This window comes from Ammospiza caudacuta, chromosome 7, assembly GCF_027887145.1.
Source record: "Ammospiza caudacuta isolate bAmmCau1 chromosome 7, bAmmCau1.pri, whole genome shotgun sequence".
Taxonomy (NCBI): domain Eukaryota; kingdom Metazoa; phylum Chordata; class Aves; order Passeriformes; family Passerellidae; genus Ammospiza; species Ammospiza caudacuta.
Genome location: NC_080599.1, coordinates 38147671 through 38170102, shown reverse-complemented (window position 1 = coordinate 38170102; position 22432 = coordinate 38147671). Strand labels below are relative to the sequence as shown.

The 22432-nt window shown below is 44.0% G+C and overlaps 1 protein-coding gene across 5 annotated transcripts in view; it reads right to left on the bottom strand.

Moving 5' to 3' along the window:
* The window catches only part of ST3GAL3 (ST3 beta-galactoside alpha-2,3-sialyltransferase 3), a 170227-nt gene extending 151015 nt beyond the window's left edge, over window positions 1-19212 (bottom strand). Inside the window, exons 1-3 of one of the 5 annotated variants that reach the window (XM_058808218.1) lie at window positions 17105-17137; window positions 16244-16388; window positions 370-432 (exon numbers count right to left, since the gene is read on the bottom strand). Coding sequence is in view for 4 of the 5 variants with exons in the window: in XM_058808215.1 (XP_058664198.1) it covers window positions 16244-16358 (115 nt within the window). In the remaining variant the exon portion in view is untranslated. Of the gene's footprint in view, window positions 1-369; window positions 433-16243; window positions 16389-17104; window positions 17181-18981 lie in introns of those variants that run through there. The other 4 variants (XM_058808215.1, XM_058808216.1, XM_058808214.1 and 1 more) reach the window with 4 other exon arrangements.
* Between the last annotated feature and the right edge of the window lie 3220 nt (window positions 19213-22432).

The following is a 22432-nucleotide window of genomic DNA, read 5'->3' as shown; positions in this document are numbered from 1 at the left end:
TAAGGTCAGATAATCAAGAAAACACACTACTAGAAATCAAGCCTATTAATCTACACTTTAAAAAAGCACAGGACAATTATTTTTCAAATTAAATATTTACTAAAATATCTTAGAAAGTACCTTAATTTTATACAGAAGGAGAGGAAACTGCCTTGTACACCCAGCTCACTCCCTGTTGTTTCTTAATGCCAGTGAGGTAGCTGGACTAAATGCCACAGTGCCAGGAGTACAAAAATGCAAGATAACGGCACTGAGGTACATAACATAAATATGAAAATAAGTTAAAAATAAATATTAATTATCTTTTCAAAACTTAAATAATTATTTTGGAGCTTAACACTATCCCTCTTAACACTATCCCTTTCTTACCTACAGACTCACTGTTCAGGACTGTTATTCTCACTTGCTGATATTATCTTGCTGCTGTCAGTGCTTTAAAAAAAAAAAAAAGAATAAAATTAATTTGCAACCAACTTTAGCATTAGGACAGCAATAAGGAAGGAGTCTTCTACTTTATGGCCAAAGAAACATTATTCTTCAATACTATCCAAGTCCTAAGAAGGATACAATCATAACAACGTAACTTCTTCCTCCGAACAATTGACCAACATCCCTCTAGAAATTTGAGACTGGTTCAAGCCTGTCCTTTAAAAGAAGCCAAAAACATTTGCCTTGATGGAGAAACAACATGGAAGAAAAGAGAATTAAAAATTATAAACAGAGATTTGCTTCCATGTTCAAGATGAAACTTGCAATATGCAAGCACCTCCACAAGTCTGTAATCCTGACAGAGCCCAGCATTCAATATGCAATAGCAGGGGATTTATACCTCACGTGATTCCAAGTAACTGCATTCCCCAAACACTTTATTGGAGCAGACAGACATTCCAGAGATGAGGCTTCACACTGCACAGGATGCAGGAAGGGAACCACCCAGCAATCTATGCAAGATGAAGCCTTCTGGAAACATTCATCCCACTGGACACGGACAAAGGAAATACCACAAATAATGCTTTTTAATTAAAATGTGTTACAAAGTGTACACAGGCACACATTAGAAGGAACTGGTAAAAAACACAATAAGATAAAATGAATAGAAAAGAAGTATACTTACTTCTCAACTCCTACTAAAAGAAAAGAAATTATGGTATTTGTTATGGATTAATAGCTTTGGAAATCTCACCTTTCAAGGACAATAAGTGGAGGTGCTATGAGGAAGAGACAACCACTACTGTTGGTGCAGTCACTGCAGGCAGAAAGACAGACAATCGTGTGCAATGGCTAAAAGGACTCAAAAGGGAAATGAATTCGCAACATACAACACTATGGTTGCCACCAGCATATATATCTTATTGCACAATTCATGAAATACCTCCAGTGTTCCTATACCAGAGAGTTTTGAATCAATGAAGCAATTCATGGGATAGATTTAAAGAGCTTAGTGTGGATACCTGACTGAAAAAATAAACTACCTCAAAAATAGTTTGGAAAACAACATCTGTGTTACACCAGGAACCACAACTTGAAGAAAATTGAAGAAAGATATGCAGAAAGTTGAAGCATGATCAAATAAGCAATACAAATGCTCAAAAGGATTAGAAAAACCAAACATAAGTACAAAAGGGAGACTTTAAGGGCACCACTCCTTTCGGATGCAACACGTTGCAGTCCCCAACTGCCTCTGAAACAGGTTGCAACCCCAAATTTAGTCACTTCAATATTGAACAAACCTACGTTCAACACTCCAGATATCTCCACATTTTTAGTCACAATCCAGACATGCCTATCATTAATAGCTGGCAGCAGCAGAAGTTGTTAAAACACATCAGTGTTCACACCCAACCCAGCCATCTTCAGCAGCTCTGCCTTCTCCAGAGGGAACCAGTTACAACATATATAGTCCCCCTTGCAACCATCATCTTCTCACGAATCCTCAGCTTCTGATTTCACAGCAGTCAGTAACAGCCACTCCCTTTCAAACAGTTCTTTGTTATTCTGAGCTTACTAAACAGCTGTGTGTCAAGCACTCAGAGCCTAAATGAGAAGTATTGCACAAACAGCCACTGCCTTTCCTCACTGACCTTCTCATCTGTTGAGTTCTGAAATTTCGAGAGACAGCCCTGATTACTCTGGTAATTACTTCTCACACTGTCTTCTGGTCTTCACTTTATACCCACAATTATAAACCAAAAAAAACCAGTGTAGCATATGGAACATATATTCAATTCTCACTCGATCCTGCAAGTCCTTCAGAGGAAGGAAGTGACAATGGCCACAAGTTACAGATTAGGATGCTCTGACTGGACATTAGGAAAAATGTCTCTACCACAGCACAATGGAACAGGCTGCCCACAGAGGGTGCCTGGTACCTGAAGTCTGTTTTTCTACTCATCACTCTGTTTTATACTCCCTTAAAAGTAACTGCTTTTGGACTGATCCCCTTGAGAAGCATAAAGCCTTTGTGGCAGCAACATCAATACCTACATTGTTATTGTATATTCAATACATTCAATATTGTACATTCCATGGTAAGTGTTCCATCATTCACCTGACATTTTCTCAACCAACTCCAATATGAGCACCTCCAGTGCAACGAAGGCATGACAGAGGTGTGTGAAACATAAGGTGACGTACCAAAAAGTATATAGAACTATTTAACTGACAGAAAACAGCAAAAACGTTTTGGGAAAGGGGTACAGGAATACACAAATATAAAAAACCACTCCAGATGACAATGAACCCTCTGTTCTACTACATCATGCCTGGTCCCTAGGGAGGGCTACAGACAAACAAGGGATTGTGCAGGGATTGTGCAGATGATCAAACACCAGGGCACTGACACAAGGCCTGTGAGGAGAGACTGAGGCAATGAGCTTGTTTAGCCTGCACCTGGGGGAGGCCCAAGGGCAGCCCTCCAGCACCTGCAGGAGGCACCCCAGGAAATGGAGCCTGGTTCCCAAAGTGCCCCACGGTGGGAGGATGAGAGGCAGTGGCCACAAGCTGAAATGAGAGGTTGGGACTGTTGGATGTAAAGAGAAATCTGTTCACCATGAAGACAGTGATATATTGGAAAAGACTGTATAGAAAGGTTGGGCAGTCTCCATTCTTGGAAGTTTTCAAAACCTGACTGGAAAAAGACTTGGTCTCAGCCAATAATTGATGCTGCTTTGACCAGGAGGTAGGACTAGAAATTTAGTTGCATTCATTCCAACTATTATTATCCTCTAATTTTGCAAAGTCTTGCTCTATTCTTAAAAACACTTAAGATTTTTTTTTAAGTATTTTAAACTTGAACAAATCAAACATTAAAACTAATCCATGTAGATTTCTTTTCCTCTAGCTTAACATATCTGGACACATAAGATGGAAAGAATTATTTTTCCCACTATTTACACATTGCAGATGTAGGTACACAAATGTAAGAGTGTACTACAGTTACCTTTAGTAAAAGAGCTCTTTTTACTACTAAGCCTACAACAATAATGGCTAAACAGAATCGGAGAGAAATATACAAATAGCTCAGGTGAAAGAAGCAAAAACATTCTGCTTTAAACAAGAGAACAGAGATGGAAATTCTGAACATATCTAATATTTCTATTTATCAATATGGCTAATTCTCACATATCCCAAGACTAATTCATAATCTCACACTGCTTTGCTAGAATAAATCTACTTTCATCTTCAAGCTGATCTCATGTCAACAGTTACAATGTGCAAACTTAAGTAGTACAAAGATTAGTTGCTTTCAAAGAAATAATGTAGTATGTGCATTTAATCTTTCAGGTGCTTACAGTATAGGAAACATTTGGAAAAGTACTGCTTCAATTACAATATATTTTTTTCCAAGTAAGTTCACATAAAGAAGTTTAATATCTTGAAATACTATTCATTCATTCTCCTTCCTAAACTGGCTTTCTACAATCTTGGTTAGTCACACATTCTTAGCCTTTCCAATCTCTATGTAGATACTAAATTATTTTTAGAACCCAGGTAAATTCTTAAGAGTCTCATTGTAATTTCTACACAGAGTTAAACACTCGCTACCCTGTCTTCTTAAACACCTTTTGACAAAACATATACAAAGAGAATACTTTGCCATTCATTTAGGGCAATTTTATCAAGCATTTCTAGAAACATTAATTATCTCCCCATCTTCTTAACTCATTTATGTTTTAACTAGGTGTTAGGGGTGCTTTTTCAGACAACACCATTAGTCTGGGAAGCTCAATACCATGTGAAGATGGTAACAGAAGCTCTCATTAGGTTTGCAAAGCAGTCAGACAAGTTTATGTCTGAAAATTTAACAGGCACTATTATATAAAAAGATAACATATCTATCTCAGGAAACCAATGGTCACACACTGCAGGAAGAGAGGAGTATAGGATGGGAGAAACAACAGTACCTGCTAACCCCACTGTCTGCTGCTTGTGCCTCTGGCCTGAGCAGGCCCATCTGCCCTTACAGGAGACTGGTACCAGTGCCAGAGGGGCAGAACTCACCTGCACAGATTCTGCCATGAGAGACATTTACAACAGATGCGCTTCTTAACACAAACTTGTCTCCCAAAGCTTTTATTTTACTTCTTTCTTTAAAGTACGTGAAACTAAGAGCAGCAGTTGTTTCAGTAATTATAAACACGCCATCATCACTTGTCAGAGGACTGCAGCATATTTTCACTTTCAGTTCCTGTATCTGTTCTACCTTATGGAAAGCAATTCAAATTATCAAATGTGTCTTTATTTTCCTCCTGCTTCAACCTCTGCAGAAGGATCTGCAGATTTTCTAGACCTTTCAATTATTCAAGATTAAAAGCACCCAGATTTTCTCCACAGCAGCAACCCATGAGATAAGATTAAATAGTAAGAACTTTTCTTCTCTCTCCTCAGCTGGCAGAAGTCCTTCAAATAGAATGAGCTATTTTTTAAATGAATGAAGTAACAGAGTCTGACTTCCTAAAAATTTTAGATTTGTCTACCTTTTTTCCTCTCTGCAATAATGGTACTCAAAACTTTATATTCCTGTGTGATCTCTCCAGATTCTTTGGACAAATATAGAATTTCAATTGAATGCAAAAGAAAAAAAATTCCACTAGGAAAGACCTTCTGAACACCAGTGCCAGGAAATAAAACCATACATTTGTCACAGGACGTGATCTGAATCATCAGATTATGAAAAGAGCTATAGGCAACAGTAATGGACTGTTAAATATAAGTGGATATAAATAGCAAGGTTTCTCCAAATTAGAGTACTGTAAAACCAAATGACTCCAAGGAAGTTTTCTTAATTTTCACCCAGGGGATGGCAGCTGCCATTCTGTAACTGCGATGAAAATAAGAATGCTCTGGGTTTTTGGTTTTGGAGTTTTTCGTGGTTTTTTAACCCAACATCTTTGCCGCGGCCGTGACGTGGCGGGCGCGCCGGGCCTCTGCTGCCCCCGCGCGGTACCCGGGCGCTACTGCAGGCCCGGCCGCCCATCCTTCCTCACCTGCGGGGCTCCGCGGAGCTCCCCGGAAAATCCTGATATTTCCGTAAAAATCCTGTTGTTTCCGTAAAAATCCTCATGTTTCTGTAAAAGCCCTGATGTTTCTGCGAACATCCCGATGTTTCCGTAAAAATCCTGAGTTAAGAATGCCGGTCTGTCCAGGACAGATTTAAAATAACATTTCCTAAAGAGCTGGAGGGGGAAGGAAGAGAAGGTCCCTGTATTTTCACACGATATCAGTTCCCTGGACTAATTCACTACACAAACAAGTTTTTTAGATATCTGAACGCAAGCCAGAGGAGCAGAAACTGCTTAGACAGGAGCTCTGCAGAAACTTTCCAGTACAGAAATCCTGTTTCACATTACTTACTCTGTCATGTTATTTAATCTTTACAAAGACTGAAGTATTTAATTGGAAAAAAAATTAAGAGCACAGATCATCTAGTTCCAATTTCTCCACTGTGGGCAGGGGACACCTTCCAATAGACCAGGTAGGTCAATGCCCCATCCAGCCTGGCCTTAAACACTTCCAGGGATGGGGGATCCACAACTTCTCCAGGCAACGTTCCAGTGTCTCACCGTGAAGAATTTCTTCCTCATACCTGACTGAAATCAATGCATAAACCTATATTTCAAAAGTTTAGAAATATTAAAAATTATATTTGAAGAACTGTTAAATAAAAAGGCGAAATTAGAAAATTCAATCAAAATTAACACATTTTTTCCACTGTAATTCAATTTGCACTCATCACACTGCATTAACTCAGGCTTTTGCCTCTAATGAAGTATCTGACCCAAACACAAAAGCTCTGGACTCAAATATATAGAAAATAATATTAAAATTAATCATAATGAAAAATACTAAAAGTCTTTCCATTGTTCAGATAAGGCACATTTAAACAGAGATTATAGCAGCAGTGCTAACAAAAAAAAGCAGCATTACTAATTTCCTAGCAGTTTAAAGGAGAACCACCCATGCTCCACTTGGAACCTGATAGAATTGTGTGGGGCAAGTCTCAAAAGGCTGAAAAGTCTTTGCAAGTAAATTCACTGTAATTAGGTTTCTAATTATACCCAGAGCATTAATGATTGCTATGGTTAAAACAGCCTGAACTGTTTCGTTGTTCCTCTCTTTCTGAAAGCTCAGTCTTTCATTGTTTGAGCAGAAATTATAGAAGTTTAGTTTGCCTGAACATGTATTTGTTTAATGTTTAAACTTTGGAATGACAGAGAGTCTTGACCTTATATATGGAGAGCAAAATTAAACTTTTCCACTATAAAAAAATAAATACTCCCCAGTATCGAAGCAGCTAAAAAGCAAGAAGTACAGGGCCTTTGATGGGGCAAATCAACCCTTTCAAAGGTTGAAAAGCCCCAGACCAGAATTCACAACAGTTCAGGCTGCACACTTAGTTCTGAAGGCACTTGCACAGATGCATCTGAGGCAGCTCCCAGCAGCAACTCACAGCAGCCACATCACACCCCAATTACAGCCCCTGCATCACTCCAGCAGCACTGCCCATGCAGACCATGCTTTAGCATCAGTGCAGCTCTCCGAAATACTGCCTGTGCTTTTACAAGCACCCACAGGTGACCTCTGCCACAAGCAAGCAACTTCAACATATTGCTGCCCTCCTAAACCAGAGACACAGAATGTGTAATTATAGGACAGTGAGTCTCATTTAGCCAACTGGACTGAGATGAAAAACCTTGAGACCTTTATTCTATTCATAGCTCTGCCCTTGAGCTGCTGCATGACGTAGAAAAATTTGACTTTCCTGTGCCTCAGCTTCCTCTGCCTCCCTGAGTCAGGTCTATTCATCACCCTTCATCCTAAGACATATGCCTCAGTACATTTTTCCCATTAGTATGTCTGGGCACAATTACAGCTGAGAAACAATATTTACATAGCATTTTATAGCTACTCTGAGATTGATTAACTTGTAACAAAGACAAATAAATGCAATTGCACTAATAAATTATTAACATTGCAACAGTAAGGGTAAGCCTTCAGAAGCAGGCAGCCATCAGCTACTTATCTGTTAGTAAAACTCAGTTTTTATTAATTTCTGTGCCATCTTTTTTTCACTACTTCTTTTAAAGCATACATGCATCTGTTCATAGTGCTTTGAAAGAAGATCCTCCTTGGAACATGCATATTCACTGTAGTTAGATATCAGTTAAACTTTTCTGTAGTTATTATCTCTTTTGTCCTGTGTGTGATTAAGGAGTACACTTCCTGCACTGCTGCAGCTCTAATGACTCACATTTAATCAGTGTCCAAACACTGAAACTCACAGGGTAACAATTGTGAAAAAGTGACATGCTCTAACAGAACTGAGTTAAAGTAGGAGGGATCCCAGCAGGATATGAAAAAGGTTTTAAAAATACATGGTTATAAGCACTTAAAAATGGAAATTGATGATTTTAACACATTCCGATTTTTTTTTTTTTTGGAACTGAGCAAGGAATGCTAAATTCTGACCCTCAGAGATATACACTTCCTGGATTGTTGAGGCCTTTGGTTATGCAAAATACCAAGGACTGCTTAAGAAACATCCTGTAGTTCTGTACCTGACTAGAATTTTGGCACTATCCTGTTACTCTCTCAGGAAAGCAATGCATACAAGAGCAATATAATCACCCAGTGCCATGAAGGAGTAACCCCTTGAAATCAGCTACCTCAGGTTCAAACTATCCATTCAGGATATGCATGCACAGTACAAATTACTTTTTGCTTGGATGCACAATTACATTCCTTCTGAAGTGCAGAAGAGATACATAATTCATAGAGAGCTAGACCTCATGACCCAAGTGTACTTGTCCTTGCAAGTCATACCCAGGTTGTTTGGCTGCTTTATTGCCTCAGCCTGACACTGTGATGTAAACCCAGACTACAATGACAAAAATGAGATGTTACAGTGACAGTGTTGACAGAAGATAACAAACTAGGAAAAATCTCTGAAAAACATCATTAAGTGTGACAGGCATAGTCAGAATCAGTACCAAGGCCACACTTAGATCACAGCAGCAGCAGCAGCTGTCCAACTTGAGACAAATCACAAATTACCTCCTTTGTCCCAACGTCAGCAGAACTGAAATGAGCATGGAAGGTGCCAAAAGCCAGCATGTCTGTATCAAAGTTAAGGGAAAATTTGCCATCTATTCTATCAAATGAGTGGTGGGGGGAGCTCCCATTGAGGTTGGCAATACCTTAATCACTACAGGCAGTGCTGCAATGGTACAGGTGAGAGGAGGAGGATGCACAGTGAGGAGGAGAGGCAGAGAAGCACTCGCTAGCACAGATGACACAGCTCTCACAAGGAGGTATTGTTTCCAGCTGAACACATTGCTGAGGGGTTCACAGTCAGCTGAGATGAATAAATCCTTTCACCTCTGAAAGCACTCAGCTGCAGAGCAATTGCAACCAAAGGTAAAGTGCTTTCACTGCAATGTACTTCCAATGCATTTCCAGAATATGGAAAACTGCTGACTTTGACCTCTGCAAATCCATACTGGAGGACACAGCTTCGGCTGCATGTAAGACACTGAAATACTGCTCCTTATGAACACATCTAAAGTCACAGGAACATACCCTTCCCAAAAATTTGTGGGGAGGCTGGGGAGAAAATGCATAAATTAAGAAAGTGAAGCAAGTGAAACACCAAGCCAGGCTGAGGTCAACTGAGTGAAACAAATAAATATCACACTGAGTTTTAAACTGGGCAAATTCCTCAATTGCACCCATGACTAATAACACAAATGAAGAGATGGGGGAAAGAGAAAGGGACTCAAATAGCATCAAGACAGTCGCTGTCAAGAGAAGCAAGAGCAACTTACTTATTTCAAAATGCAAAACTATGGCTCAGCCATAAGCAGGGAGATGGAGAAGTATTCTTGCACCTCGCTTTTTCATCTTCCTAAAAGGTCAGCACTCATCCACAACTAAAACAGTAACCCAAAAAAGCCAAAATTAAGATGGAGTGTTACAGCCACCCCTCAAGCCACAACATGCTTAGGGTGTTATGCCCTTAATGACCTTCACTAAACCTGCTCCTTACATGTTCCTAAAGCCAGAAGACTGTTCAGGGAGTGTCCTCCTCTGGAGAAATCCCAAGGACAAGGCACATTATACTTACTTCCTCTCTCAACAGCTCTGCCATGCATCATTTCCCATTGCCCCTGCAGAGTTTTGTCCAGTACTGCTAACATCATAGCAGCACTCAAAATTCCTGGAGAGACAGCTGGGTCATAAAGTAATGCTGGGTATTTCACTAAATAAGCAGTAACAGATCAGAAAAAGATGAGGCACTTGCATTCCCCTATGTTCCTTGTCTGTCCTGTGAAGTCCTGCCTTCTAAAAGACAGAGAGGCACTCGTGAATTTCTGAAATTGGTTTTTAAGTCTCCTGGGTTGTGATTCACATTCAGAGAGCAGACTGTCTCCTCTGTCCTGGTGGCACACACACGGGCAGCTGCCGTGGCTGAGCTGGGCAGCAGCTCCGTGCGGTTACGTTTAACAGCCGCAGCAAGAGCAGTCAGGAACACACACACCAGCCTCCAGCCAAGAGAGAAATAGCTGGCACAATTACAGCTGTGAAAGATACTAGCACAACTGAGTGTCCTGCAGTTGCTGGAGTTTAAGTTTAGCCATGCTCCTTATTCTGGCAGGCTAAGAGGGAACACAAAAGTAACTTGAGCAGTGACAATTTCTGGGCACCAGATCAATTTTTTCCTGTGTTCTGCACAGATAAAAGAATTATCCACCATAGTTAGTACACTTTAGCTTTAAGTTTCTAACTGAACACAAGTGGAATACTTCAGCCCAATATGAGAAAAACTTAGAAAATTTAAGCTACTTTACCAGACAACTCTTGTTTTAAGTTCTATTTTTACATCTTTGTTTCTAATATGCATGCTGCCTCAATAACACTACTTGCTATTTTTAGCATTTCAAAAAAGCATCACTGTGATCCTCAAATCCCCAAAGCATCTGAAAACTAGCAAAGAGATTCATAAAACTGTAGCTGGATCCATGTTACAAGAACTTTCTAAACATTTGTTCTCAATTTTGGTGCATAAAGTACAGCACTAATACACTTTACAGCTAAGTGGATGAAACAAACCTTGAAGTTACTAATAACTCAAACATTAAAGAATTCACAATAATCCATCTCAGTGCTGTACCTGGTCTCTTCCTACAAAGCAAACAAACAAACAAATTAAAAAAAAAAAAACCGACAAAAGGAAAAAAAAAAACTAAACCAAAACAAAACACCAAACCAAAAAAAAAAAAATCCCCAACTGTTTCAGGAAGCTTAGAGTGCTGCACAATACTGTCCCAAGCAATGCCCACAAGGTTAGTCTCTCAGGCTTTCCAGAATGGGAAGCAGAGGCAACAGCAGTAAGGTCTACTTTAAAGAATGTACACACATACCCCCTCTAAAGCTAATGCCACAGATACAGAGCAATTAAAATTGTTACCATCACCATTTACTTGCTATCACTCACAACAGCACTGTGAGTGCCTTGTCAAAAAATATGCTCCCTCAACCACCTAACCACCAACTCAGCCATCCCAGCTCAAGCCACTTTCATTAGATTTATGGTCCCAGTGCCAAGCTGAGCTGGCCTGGAGTTGTTATTTTTTTATAGGAGTACTCCTGCATTCACATCTTCTGGCAAAGGCAAGTAGGACAGTCAGAGCAGAGCACAAAACCATTACGTGACTCTCTCCACAAAGAGGACAAGTTTGTCCCCATGGCCTAGTTGCTCACACACCAACTGAAGGTCTGTTCATTGGTTCTTCACTAAACAAAGAACAGAAGGAAGTCAGATGTCCGTGTACGTAAGAGCCACACCCTTGACGCAGAACAAGTGACACTCCCAGTGGCCCAAGACACAGCAGCTGTACCCATCCACCCTGGATACCAACACACATCCATGAGCCACCTGACTAAGAGTAAACATTTTCCAAGTCCTTGCAAGAAGATCCATTTCTTCAGTACGTTGTTAGACCCTAATACAAGAATTGACAAAAGTACCATTTTACTTTGAAAGAGATAAACCAGTATTTATATTGATAATAAAGGTTTGATTGCTTTTGATTAATTCAGCCTTTTTTGCTGCATGACTGGTTTCCATGGCAATGCAAGCAGATTAAAAACCTGCAACCAGAAGTGAGTCAGTTTTGCCTGTTTATGTCTCCTCAGTTCCCTTGGAAACAGACATTAAAAAAAAAAAGGAGTAAAAAGGATAAGGGTCCTGAAATACCTTTGGAAAATCTCCTCCCAAAGCTTTATCTCTTTGGCTGCTTTGCCAGAATTAGAGTTGAAAATAACACAGAGCAACAGATGATAGAATAGTGACTTGACTTTTTTAAGAAGACATCAACAGAACATACCTGGAGATGTTTCAAAAACCACATTCAAACTGACAAGCTCAAACTGTATTAACATGGGTTCTGGCAAAAGTACTTCATGCAGAGTATAGATTTTTTTACATTAGTTCAATGCTAATGTAGAAAGAAATACAATAGAGAACAAGAAAATAGCATCACTGTCCTTGTCCCAGGTTTACTTCAATACTTTGAGAGAGAGGGAAAAAGTAAAAGCTGACTGGGGGAATGAGTCCAATATTTCCATTGCCAGGATGCTTTGTAATGGAATCATTCCTTACAACACATTCATTTTGAAGTTGCAAAATCAGCTACACACATATCAGGTTAAGTAACTCCATCTCCCACCATACTTTTAAAGACGACAGTGCACCCTCCTACGAGCTGTATCTTCACACTGGTACAGACAACACCATCCTTCCCCCTCAGAGCCAAATGCATCAGGGAAGGAACAGGATGGGAAGTTACTGGGAAAGGAGCTGCTGTGCATGTCTCAGACCTTCAAAACCTGCTCCTATCACTACCATTACTCTGCAAGAATTCTCCTACAACCAAGTGGCCAGAAACACAAAGAACAGCAGTACAATTATTTGCTCCTCTGAGTTCCTTCCAGAATGTTCAGGACAGCTAAGCCTGATTACAAACTAGTTATTTCCTTGTTTGTCTCCCACATCACATTATCAGTTCTATGTGCTCAGCACACCTCCGTGCAACTCAACACTTCCTCAGAGAGCTGTGAATCCACTGTTACTGCCTGCCTGGGGAGAACATGCAGGGCCAGTGCACGTCCCTTACCACTACTGTCAGAGACTGAAGCTGCATTACAAACATCAGGAAAGAGAAAAAGGAAATGTGTCCCAAACCCTGCTTATGTACTCCCAACCATCACGAGAACTCAAGGGTCCTTCTGCATTCAGCATTACACCCCTTATTTTTGTACTTTGTTGCTGCTCTGAGAAGTAACATTCTGCCACTGACATGAAACAAGGCTTGGGGAAGAGTAGCCAGCCATGATACTCACTAAAAGGATGAGAGAAGGGTAGCAATCACTGGAGGTTTGTCTGAACAGAAGAAGGAGTTGAACTTAATTCAATGTTAATTAGTTCACATGAGCTGAATCCAATCTATTCCTGTCACAGTAAAGATAAGCCTTTTTAAAAATTAATTATTTCCTATTCTCCTTTGTATTTTGGCAAGGTGGAGAGTCATACAAGAAGGAGAATAATCTTGCAGTACTCACTAAAGCATCACTCAAGGAGGACAGATTTAACATTAAGAGGAGAACATTTAATGTTAAGGGAACATTAAGAGAAACATTGATGTGTATCTTTCAGTCTATTTCCAAGTTTAGCCTCCTTTCTTGTAGAGGTCAGATGTATATATAAACAAAATAATTTAGCTATTTATTTACTTTAGCAGCTAAATACATGAACATCCAAGTGTCAGGGAGACTAGTTACACAGTAAACCACTTTACAGTTACCATTCAATTCATCCATGAGAATGGATAAGCAGAGGCATCTTCTAATACATTAAGTGATCAAACCACACAAGCAGCAAATAAGCAGATCAAGTGTTTTCCACCATACTCTACAACAAATTTGTTTATTTCCATTATTAAACACGGGTGTCAAGTTTACTAAAACCAGTCTCTGAAGAGATTGCAAAGGTGTCAGGTGCTGGGATCAGCTTAGTTTCATACCTCCTCTAGCACAAAGAACAGAACAAAAACATCACTGCTGAAGCTAGGGAGTCACTATTAAACAGATGAAAGGCACTAGTCAAAAGAAAAATTAAAGTAACTTAATAAGAAGATAACTCACACAAAATCAATAACCTTTGATTACTAAGGACCCCAAAATTAACACATCTGACTTAGTTTTGCCTTTGGGGACATCAGCATTATCATATCAATCTTAAGGAAATTTACAAGGTCACACACTACATTGTAATTCAGGAAATAAAACCACAAGAGTTATGCACCACCTGTCTGGAGCACTTAAGTAAGCAAGGCTCCCCTTCAGCAAATACAAAGTACAATTGCCCCATTATACATTGTATCATATTACACATACTCGAGAAGGCCTAATCAGTTAAATAAGTAATTCAAATCTGTCATTTGTTAACTTCCAAAGCAGACTTCTAGAACACAATTTATTTATTTAACTCTTCATATGAAGTTTCCCAAAATGGGGTTTTAAATTTCTACATTATTTGCATAAGCTCATCCTGTGTTAAATTACATGATAAATAAAATGGGTTATGATGCATAAAAAAGTCTGAAGATCAACTGAAAACAGGTACCATCCTTACTGTTTCAAAAGTAACATCTGCCCCTTTACATTAGGCTGCTGCTTATGCTAATATTTCAAAGAACTTCATCCAATATTTAAGACACAATCCACAAAAGCGTCTAGAAGGAACAACAGTACAGCCTAAATCAATTGTGGCAACTGATAAAGAACAGCAAGCTAAATCCTCAAGCTAGAATCATCTCTTTGTACAGGTTGGAGAAGCTTAATGCAAGCACTGAACTTCCAAGAATAAATGAATGACACATTTTACACAGAAGATGAGAAAAAGGGAGACACACCAAACCAAAGTTCTGTTATGCCACCTCACAGTGCTCCTGTCAGAACATCCTGGTTACCCAAAAGCAGGCAATGCACTCAACAGAAATCACTCTAACTAGGCTGCAACTTAAGAGTCATCTTTCTAGGTACAATGTTCCATTTATAGAAATCCACAGCATCTGCACACACATTTGCAACACTACACTGCAACCCAAAGTTACCACAAAACCTCCCAGGGACTGTAAAACAACAAATAGCACACAAAGCTAAAGGCACAAAATCTGAGGAGGATTGCAGAAAGTTAGAACCCTCCCCAGCGCCGTGGTGCATAACACATAAACACATAGCTGCTTCTTCATTTGTAACAAAGATCACACGCAAGTTGTGGCATGAAAGTTTTTTTTTTTTTGCAGGCCTTGGGAAGTCCAACATGATTTCCTGGTGGCGTGAAGGAAGTAAAGGATGGTAGGTGGTATAATTTCATAAGAGATCATCATGTGATAGCAGATATGGAAAAACTATTCTTTTAACCAGAACTGTACTTATTTTCATGCAGGAAGGGTTTTCTACATCTTGCCAATAAAAGTGCTATTCTGCAGAAACACATAATGAAGGTTTTTAACTCCCTCTCTGAAGCACAAACCTGAAGAAAAAATCCCTGCTCAGAAAAACACTATGCATCTTCTTTTACAAATTTAGTCTTACAATACTTGTTCTAGTCCAAGTCACCTTAGTAGTTCCCTGTCAAAATCAGTGCATCAGCACAAGTGTCATATCCAAGGCATCATCTGTCATCATGCAAAACTTCTTAAGAGCACACAACAACAGATTTGGAGCACACAGAGGTAGAAAAAATGTGAAGTTTAAGAAGCATTTTAGCAGAAACCTCTATCAGTATGCACAAAAACACAGTACAGCAAAGAAGAAATTTGACCAGCGACTTCTTGTCAGTTCTGGATCAATGTTTCTCAGCTGCTGATCCAGGGAGCAACAGTCAGCTCTGAGACATCTGAAACAGCCTGTGGAACAGCTGCAAGGAGGGCCGGCTTGTGTTTTGGGCAGGAGGGGAGAGGAGGGAATTGTTTCCTTGTTTTTATGTTTTAAATAAACAGTTCTTGCATGCAGGCAAAATCAACACAAACAAAAATAAGAGCAGCAACTGAGCAATCAAACTTCAGCCTAATTTCATTGCAACTGTAACCTTCTATGGCCTTACTGCACAGTACAATCCGCAGATTGTATTCAATGAGGTCAGATGTCTCTTTGGACTTAAAAAGGTTGAAAGACATCCTTTAGATGACAGATAGTTGGCAGATAATAACATGGAAGATAAATGGAAGATGGGGATTTCTGAAGGACAAAGTAAGATGATGAGATAACCAGCACAGATGATTACAGAAAGAAATCAAAACTCACCAGAGGGAAAAAACCAAACTTTTCTTAGATATGTTAAAATGCACAGAGGATTCAGGAAATAAAAGCCTCAACATACAAACTCTTTATTTTGACAATTAGGAATCATAAACTAACAAAATATTTCAAGAACTGAGATCTCTAATACTAGATTTATAAAGCATGAATCTGCTCTTGTACCCAGTAATAAAAGCAAAGCCATAAAGAGCATTAGGTAGTCACAAATTCGACCCCTTAAGCGTACTAAAAGCTCTAGCATTTGAGTGGGCTTAATCACATCGCTCTAATACTACTAAATCAGAACCACCTCACCACTATTGCAACTATTTAACAGGCGATTTAGGGAGCCCAGAAACAGTTGCACCGTTCCCCTACTTACTTGAATCCTCCCATCTGAGAAGGTGCAACTTCCAAGCAGAATAGTACAGAAATCCCAGAACCAGAAAGAGGCAGAGGGCTAGCAGCAGGTTACGCATAAACACCAAGAGTCCCATCTTCACATTAAATCCGCTCTTCTACATGACCTGAGAAAGAAAAACAGGTTGAGGCTGGAGCCACCTTCTCCAACAGGCGTCCTCTCCAAAACGTGCAATCCCATACCCACCATAACGCACAGATCCCAAACCGTGCTCCTCCTCCAGATAAAACACACGCGTTCCCCAAAGCGTAGCAGCGGAACAAGAACCACCCCGGGCAGCCGCCCGTTCTGGCCGCCACAGGGTCAGCGCCGCTCCGGAGAGCCGGCGGTCACCGCCACGCTGTGACCGAGCATCAGCCGCGCTCCTGCCGCCTCACACACCCGAGCCCAGCGCGGCCCTGGCCGCCGAGGCCTGGCGAGCACCGCGTCCTGCCGACACGCCACAGAGCGAGCCCCCAGCGCCGGGGTGTCCTGCGGTCGGGGGCCCGCGGGAGCGGCCGGCGCGGCGCTGCTCCCGGCTGGAGCCCCGCGGAGCCCCGGGCACTGCGCGCTGCGGGGACGCGCTGCCCTAGACAGGTACCGGCGCCTGGGGAGAGGGGCTCGCCGGGCCCGGGCAGGACGGCAGCTGCCCGCCAGCTGACAGCCGCCAGCGGCCGGCTGGAGCCTGGGTTTGAACGGGCAGCGGCGTCGCCACCGCCGGGCTGCCCCCGCCTCGCCGTGCTCCGCTACGGGCTACGCCGCGCCGCGCCCCGCCGGACCCCGCTCGGCGCGCCAGCCGCCGTGAGCGGCCCTGCCCGCCCGCTCCCCCCCGCCCCTCCTCACCCGGCCGCCGCCGGCCCCGGGCGCTCGGCCGCCGGCTGCGCCCCCCGGGCGCGGGGCTGCGGGCGCCGCCATGCCGGGCGCGCCCAGCGGGACCCGCCGCCGCCGGGGGGCGCCGCGGCCGCCAATGGCGCGCGGGGGCGGGGCGGGGCCCGCCCGCATAGCGGCTGCCGCCGGCCAATGGGACGGCGCGGGGGGTCGCTCCCCGGCCAATCGCGGGAGGCTTCCGCAGCCAATGGCGCGCGGCAGGGGGTCCCCGCCGGAGGAGCGCTGCGGCAGGGCGGCGGTGCGCGTGCGCCGAGCGCCCCCCAGAATCAGCGCGTGGCGGTGGCGCCGCGGTGAACGGTTCGGGCCCGCTCCCCCGTCACGGCCGCCGCCGGGCACCGCTCCTCCTCCAAGTCCCGCACCGTTCTCCAGTCACGCCGCGGCACCTCCAGAGCACTGTGGTACCTCCAGGCATGGCACTGGGTGGCCCCTGCCAGCACTGTACCCGCTGTGAGGCGCCGCATTGTCACCCCACAGCGCTGCATCTTCCGCCAGCTGAGGCACCTCAGCTGCTGCCCCTGCAGTGACACGGCATCGCCCTCCCTCCGGGCACTGCACTGAGTGCGCTGCGCCTCCCCTCAGGTGCTGCACTGCCCGACCGCCGAGCACTGCTCCGATGGCCTCTCGGCCCTGCCCCGCTCTGCACAGCCGAGATGCAGCCGCGACACGACAACGCAGCCCTGAGTTTGCTTCCATCACTGCCCCGCACAGCGCCTGTCCCTGCTGCACCGTCCGGCCACTGCCTTCACACCTCCTGCAAACCCTCCCAGCACTGCACACCCAGCAAGGTGCTGCCCAGCCCCTGCACGGCTCTGCGCCACCTCCCCGCTGTGGCACAGCCTCCGCCACTGGACCACACTAGGCCGGGCGGCACGGACCCCCCCAGCTGCCCTTCCACAGCACAGCACAGCTCATGCCACGCACACAGTGCAGCTTCCACCGCTTCCCGGTGTGTGACAGTCTCCACCTTCTCACTGCACAGCCGCCCTGTGAGCACAGCAGCACTGGGAACAGCCTGCAACGCAACCTTCCCACAGCATTGCCTCGTTCTTGCTGGTCCCACAACCATCTAATGGTCCTTAGGCAAAGGGCAAGTGACAAATTCTAATATAACACCTCTCAGGAATAGAATGACAAAGGGAAATTATTAGTCGTGAAGGGGAAAGTCATCTGAAAGGAAAGAAACGGTGAGGAATAAACCTGCATCTTTAGTGACCAGCCCAGTGACCCTCCATTTGTCACTGATAACAGAAGGAAAACAAAAGGTGATTTTAGGGGAATCCTAGTAAGATCATGTCCGGCATGGTGGCAGCTCCCACTGAGGTGAGCCCAAGTGCTGATGTTGAATGGCAGACACTGCCTTGAACAGCGCAGAGCTGGCTGAGCTCTGTTGACAAAGGGAATTGACAAAAGGCCAAGTTCCTGCTGGTCACAGGGAGAGCTGGTGGGGGTTCATGCAGCCCCATTTTCAGAGCCAGAAACCCCACTTTGTGCTCTGCACAAATGAAGTCGGTACAAGTTGATTGCTAATGTGGCACCCATGCAGCCAGGCTTCCAGAGCTACCACTCTCCTCTGCAGGGACACAAGGGAGACACATGTCACACTGATACACCATTAGTTTTTTTTGGATGCCAACAACAATTTCTAGAGACAGCAGAGGAGACCAACAGGCTCATGCAAGCACCCAGGTACCACTGACACCAATTTCCCCATGAGGAGGTATGTGGTGAGGAGGCAGGTGGAGAGGGGACACGACCACTTTCATGCAGTCCTGTCTATCTGTAGATCTGCCCCCAAGCTACTGGCCCATCAACCCCCAGTTCGAAGGGCTGACCTGCTCAGGATGCTCGTTGCTCTGAGGCAGCTCCCTTCCCTCCAGCTTCAAGGCGAGCTGGCAGCCAGGGCTGGTGCAGGCAGCCAGGGCTGGTGCAGGCAGCCTCCTCCTATGGCCCCAGCTCTCCTGCCGGGCTCATTTCTTCCAGCAGCTCCACCGACTCCTGTGCCACATCATGTCTGGCTGGAGCCCAGTTTTGCTTCACAAACGCTTGCTTTATGCCTGCTCCTCTCTTCCCCTCTTCATCCCTCCATCTGTGTAAGCTGGCTCTCATCTCCCTGCCTCAACCGCCCTTGTCCCTGTGACACGGAGCTGCTGCACTGCTTGCTGCCACTGCGCCACATCTGCTCCAGCTGTCCCCAAGCTTCACCTACACCGCCCCCGTACCGCATTTGAACCCCGCGGTGTGTGGGCACAGCAGGTGATCTGATTTCACTGATGAGATAAGCGGGGATCTACAGCACGAAGCCAAACAGCGACAAGTCTGGGGCTTGCCCCTGAGCCCTGTTTGTCACTCGGGAAACTCTAACCCCGTTATCAGGTGTCAGTGTGCTGCAAAGAGCCCGGGATGAAGTCACCCTCCTTGCCAGCCTGGAAAAAACTCGGAAGGCGAGCGCTGTGCATCTTGGAAAATCAGGTACCAGCACCTGGCAGCTGTTTGATGGCCATTAGATGAATTAAGGCAATGATTAGTGGCGTGATTTGGTTCAAGTAGCAGGACTTTAGTCTGAACATGTTCCTACTTAGCTTACACATTTCATTCGCAGGCAGATGTCAAGCCGGATGTTGCTAGGAGATAGACAGCAGGGGAATAATTAAGTCTGATTAAATCCTATCATATTGCTGTGCTGCTTTCCAGAATGCTCTGGAGCTTTTTAAAGCCAAACTGACCAAATGATCAGGCAAGTGATCTAGCCCATCCTGCTCAACAAAACCCACTTGCAGTAAACCAGCTGAACCTGTAGCTACCCATGTCTGCAGAGAATTTCCTACTGCAGCACTGGCCATGATCTGGAGAAAAAGGGCTCTGGCAGAGGGCACAGCTGGTGGCTGCATTAGCAAGTAGCATAAGACAGTTAGGGCTGGTCACTGCTTGGAGCAGGCAGTGAGGGGTCCTACCCCTGTGTCCCTGCATCAATGCTGCAGAGACACTCATGTTGGACTCAGCATGACTTGGACACACCACCATGACCATAAGCAAAGCTTCCTTCAGCCCTTCTTTTGAAAGGAGCCCACCTGAGGCATGCCAGAATTGCTCTGCAAATTCCCCTCATGTGCATGAGGAGATGCTGAGCAGCATCTTTTCCCACCAGTAAATTAAGTTAGGTTGTAACTATCTGCATCAGATGCCAAATATACACATCAGCCTCCAGGCTTCCTTCATAGAGACTTCTAATCTCATTTTGTTTCTTTACCCTATAAAAATTACTATTCTAATACTCACACTGTAATCCTTCTCCCCAAATTAAATGTCATCAAATCAGACTCAATACTAATTAATGCAATATTTTATGATTAATTACATACCACTCTATACCACAGCAAAGATCTCTTTCAGTAATGGCTAGACAGAGATTACCTCTGCTGATGCACAGGCTCAAGGAATGCAATCTGGGCTATAAGACACTTGTAGTTTGTCTTATCTTTCTGACCAAACTTGTTTCATCTCACACATTCATGTCTTATTCTTAAATGCAGACTCTGAACGTGATCAGACTGTGGAGAACACTTTACATATCTGGTGCTCTGGCTACTCTAAGAACAGAAATGTTAAACAGCATCAGCACCAGGCCCACACAAAACAAGTTAAAACAATCTGAACTTGGCTCAAAAATTCTGCCACCCTCCAGATGTTTTCAACAGCAAAGAATCACACTTACCACTTTGGGAGCAGGTAAACATCTGGAGCCTGCCTGATTGCCTCCCCAAGTACTCTGCCTGAGTGGAGCAGCTTTCCAAGGATCTTCCTCAGAGGATGTGACCCAATGGTCCCACCTGGCAGGCAGTCATGCAAATGCAAGCCCCTGGCCAGTACCCTGCTCAGCAGTTCTTCTCCTTGCAGTAATTCCAATACACTATGTTTGGTTCACCCAGAGTTTCCAAGAGAGGAGGTAGGCTTGAATTGAAGACAATCATTGAAGACTCCCACTTTTCTGGGTCTGTTTCAGGAGTCCCTCACCCTCACATTCAGAAGAGAATCCCACCTCCCTGTGTCTGGCTTCAGCTTGCAGACATACCATTTTATTCTGCCTTCTGCTTGATTAAAGAGCCTTTCAGAGCCTGGCATTTTCTCTTTGTGACACTACACATATGCTGCAGGCAAACCCCCTCTCATCCATCTTTCTGAAAAGCTAAATATACTGAGTCGCTTAATTCTCTTTCTGCCAGGCTTTTCCTCCCACCCTCAAGCCATTTTTTGTGTTTCTGCTCTACAGAGCCTCTCTGATTTTCCTGAATCCTTTTCAAGATATAGAATCCCACAATGAGCCTCCCTTAATGCTTTGACACAGGGATTTAATCTTCTTTTCCTATTTTCTGACTTAAAGAGCTGCATTAGTCCTTTCTACCACAGCATCAGGATAAGGATTCAGGCAGGATTGTCTTAAATCTTTTCCAGACCCCCTGCTGGCAGGTTAGAACCACCTGTATCTCAGCTGCACATCCAGGAACTGAGGAATGGAGTTTGCTGGTTGGAGACACCTCCACTCCCACACACCTCCCTCACTTGCTCCCTTGTCCTAGAATCATGGATGTCATGGTTGGGGGGGCTTAGAGAGCTGAGCTTGGCAGGCCTTAGGAAGATTTGCTAAGCCCTGGTGAGCTGTCCACGAGCAAATGTCCTGGTCCCAGTAGGTTACTGCACCGTGCAAGAAGGAGAGCACAGAACCAAGCAGTGCCTGCTGGCAGGCAGGCTGGTTTGACTGTCTGGGAAGTATTTTGCAATGCCTGTTAATATTTTACCCATTCTGTCCAGAGTGACAATGGTCACCGTAGAATCTGTGCACTGACTAGTTACCAGGCTGCACACCATGAACACAGCCTCTTAAAAGTAATAGGCTAGGTGAAGGTTTCCTCTTTAATTCTACTCCTTAAGAAACCAGGTAAAATAACCTCCCCCACCCACCAGCAGCCTCCCCAGTGAAGCCTACCTGAGATCTGGGAGTGAAATATGTAGTCTTGCTCAGCCCAGATGCCATCACTGGTATCACAGTGCATTTCTTCATGCCAGTGCTGCAGGAACCTTGAATGAACCCAGCTCCAGCTGTGGCCATGCTGCCTCTCTGAAGCCAGAAGTGCTGTCTTTGAATTTCTGAGATGATTGCTGAATAAACTTGAATTTCTGAGATGCTTAGAACTGTGATGGCAGTGAACCTCAATGGCTTCATCTTGAGCTCTCCAGACAGGCATTACCCCATCCCCTTTCATACCATAAAAACAGCTGGAAGAGTCA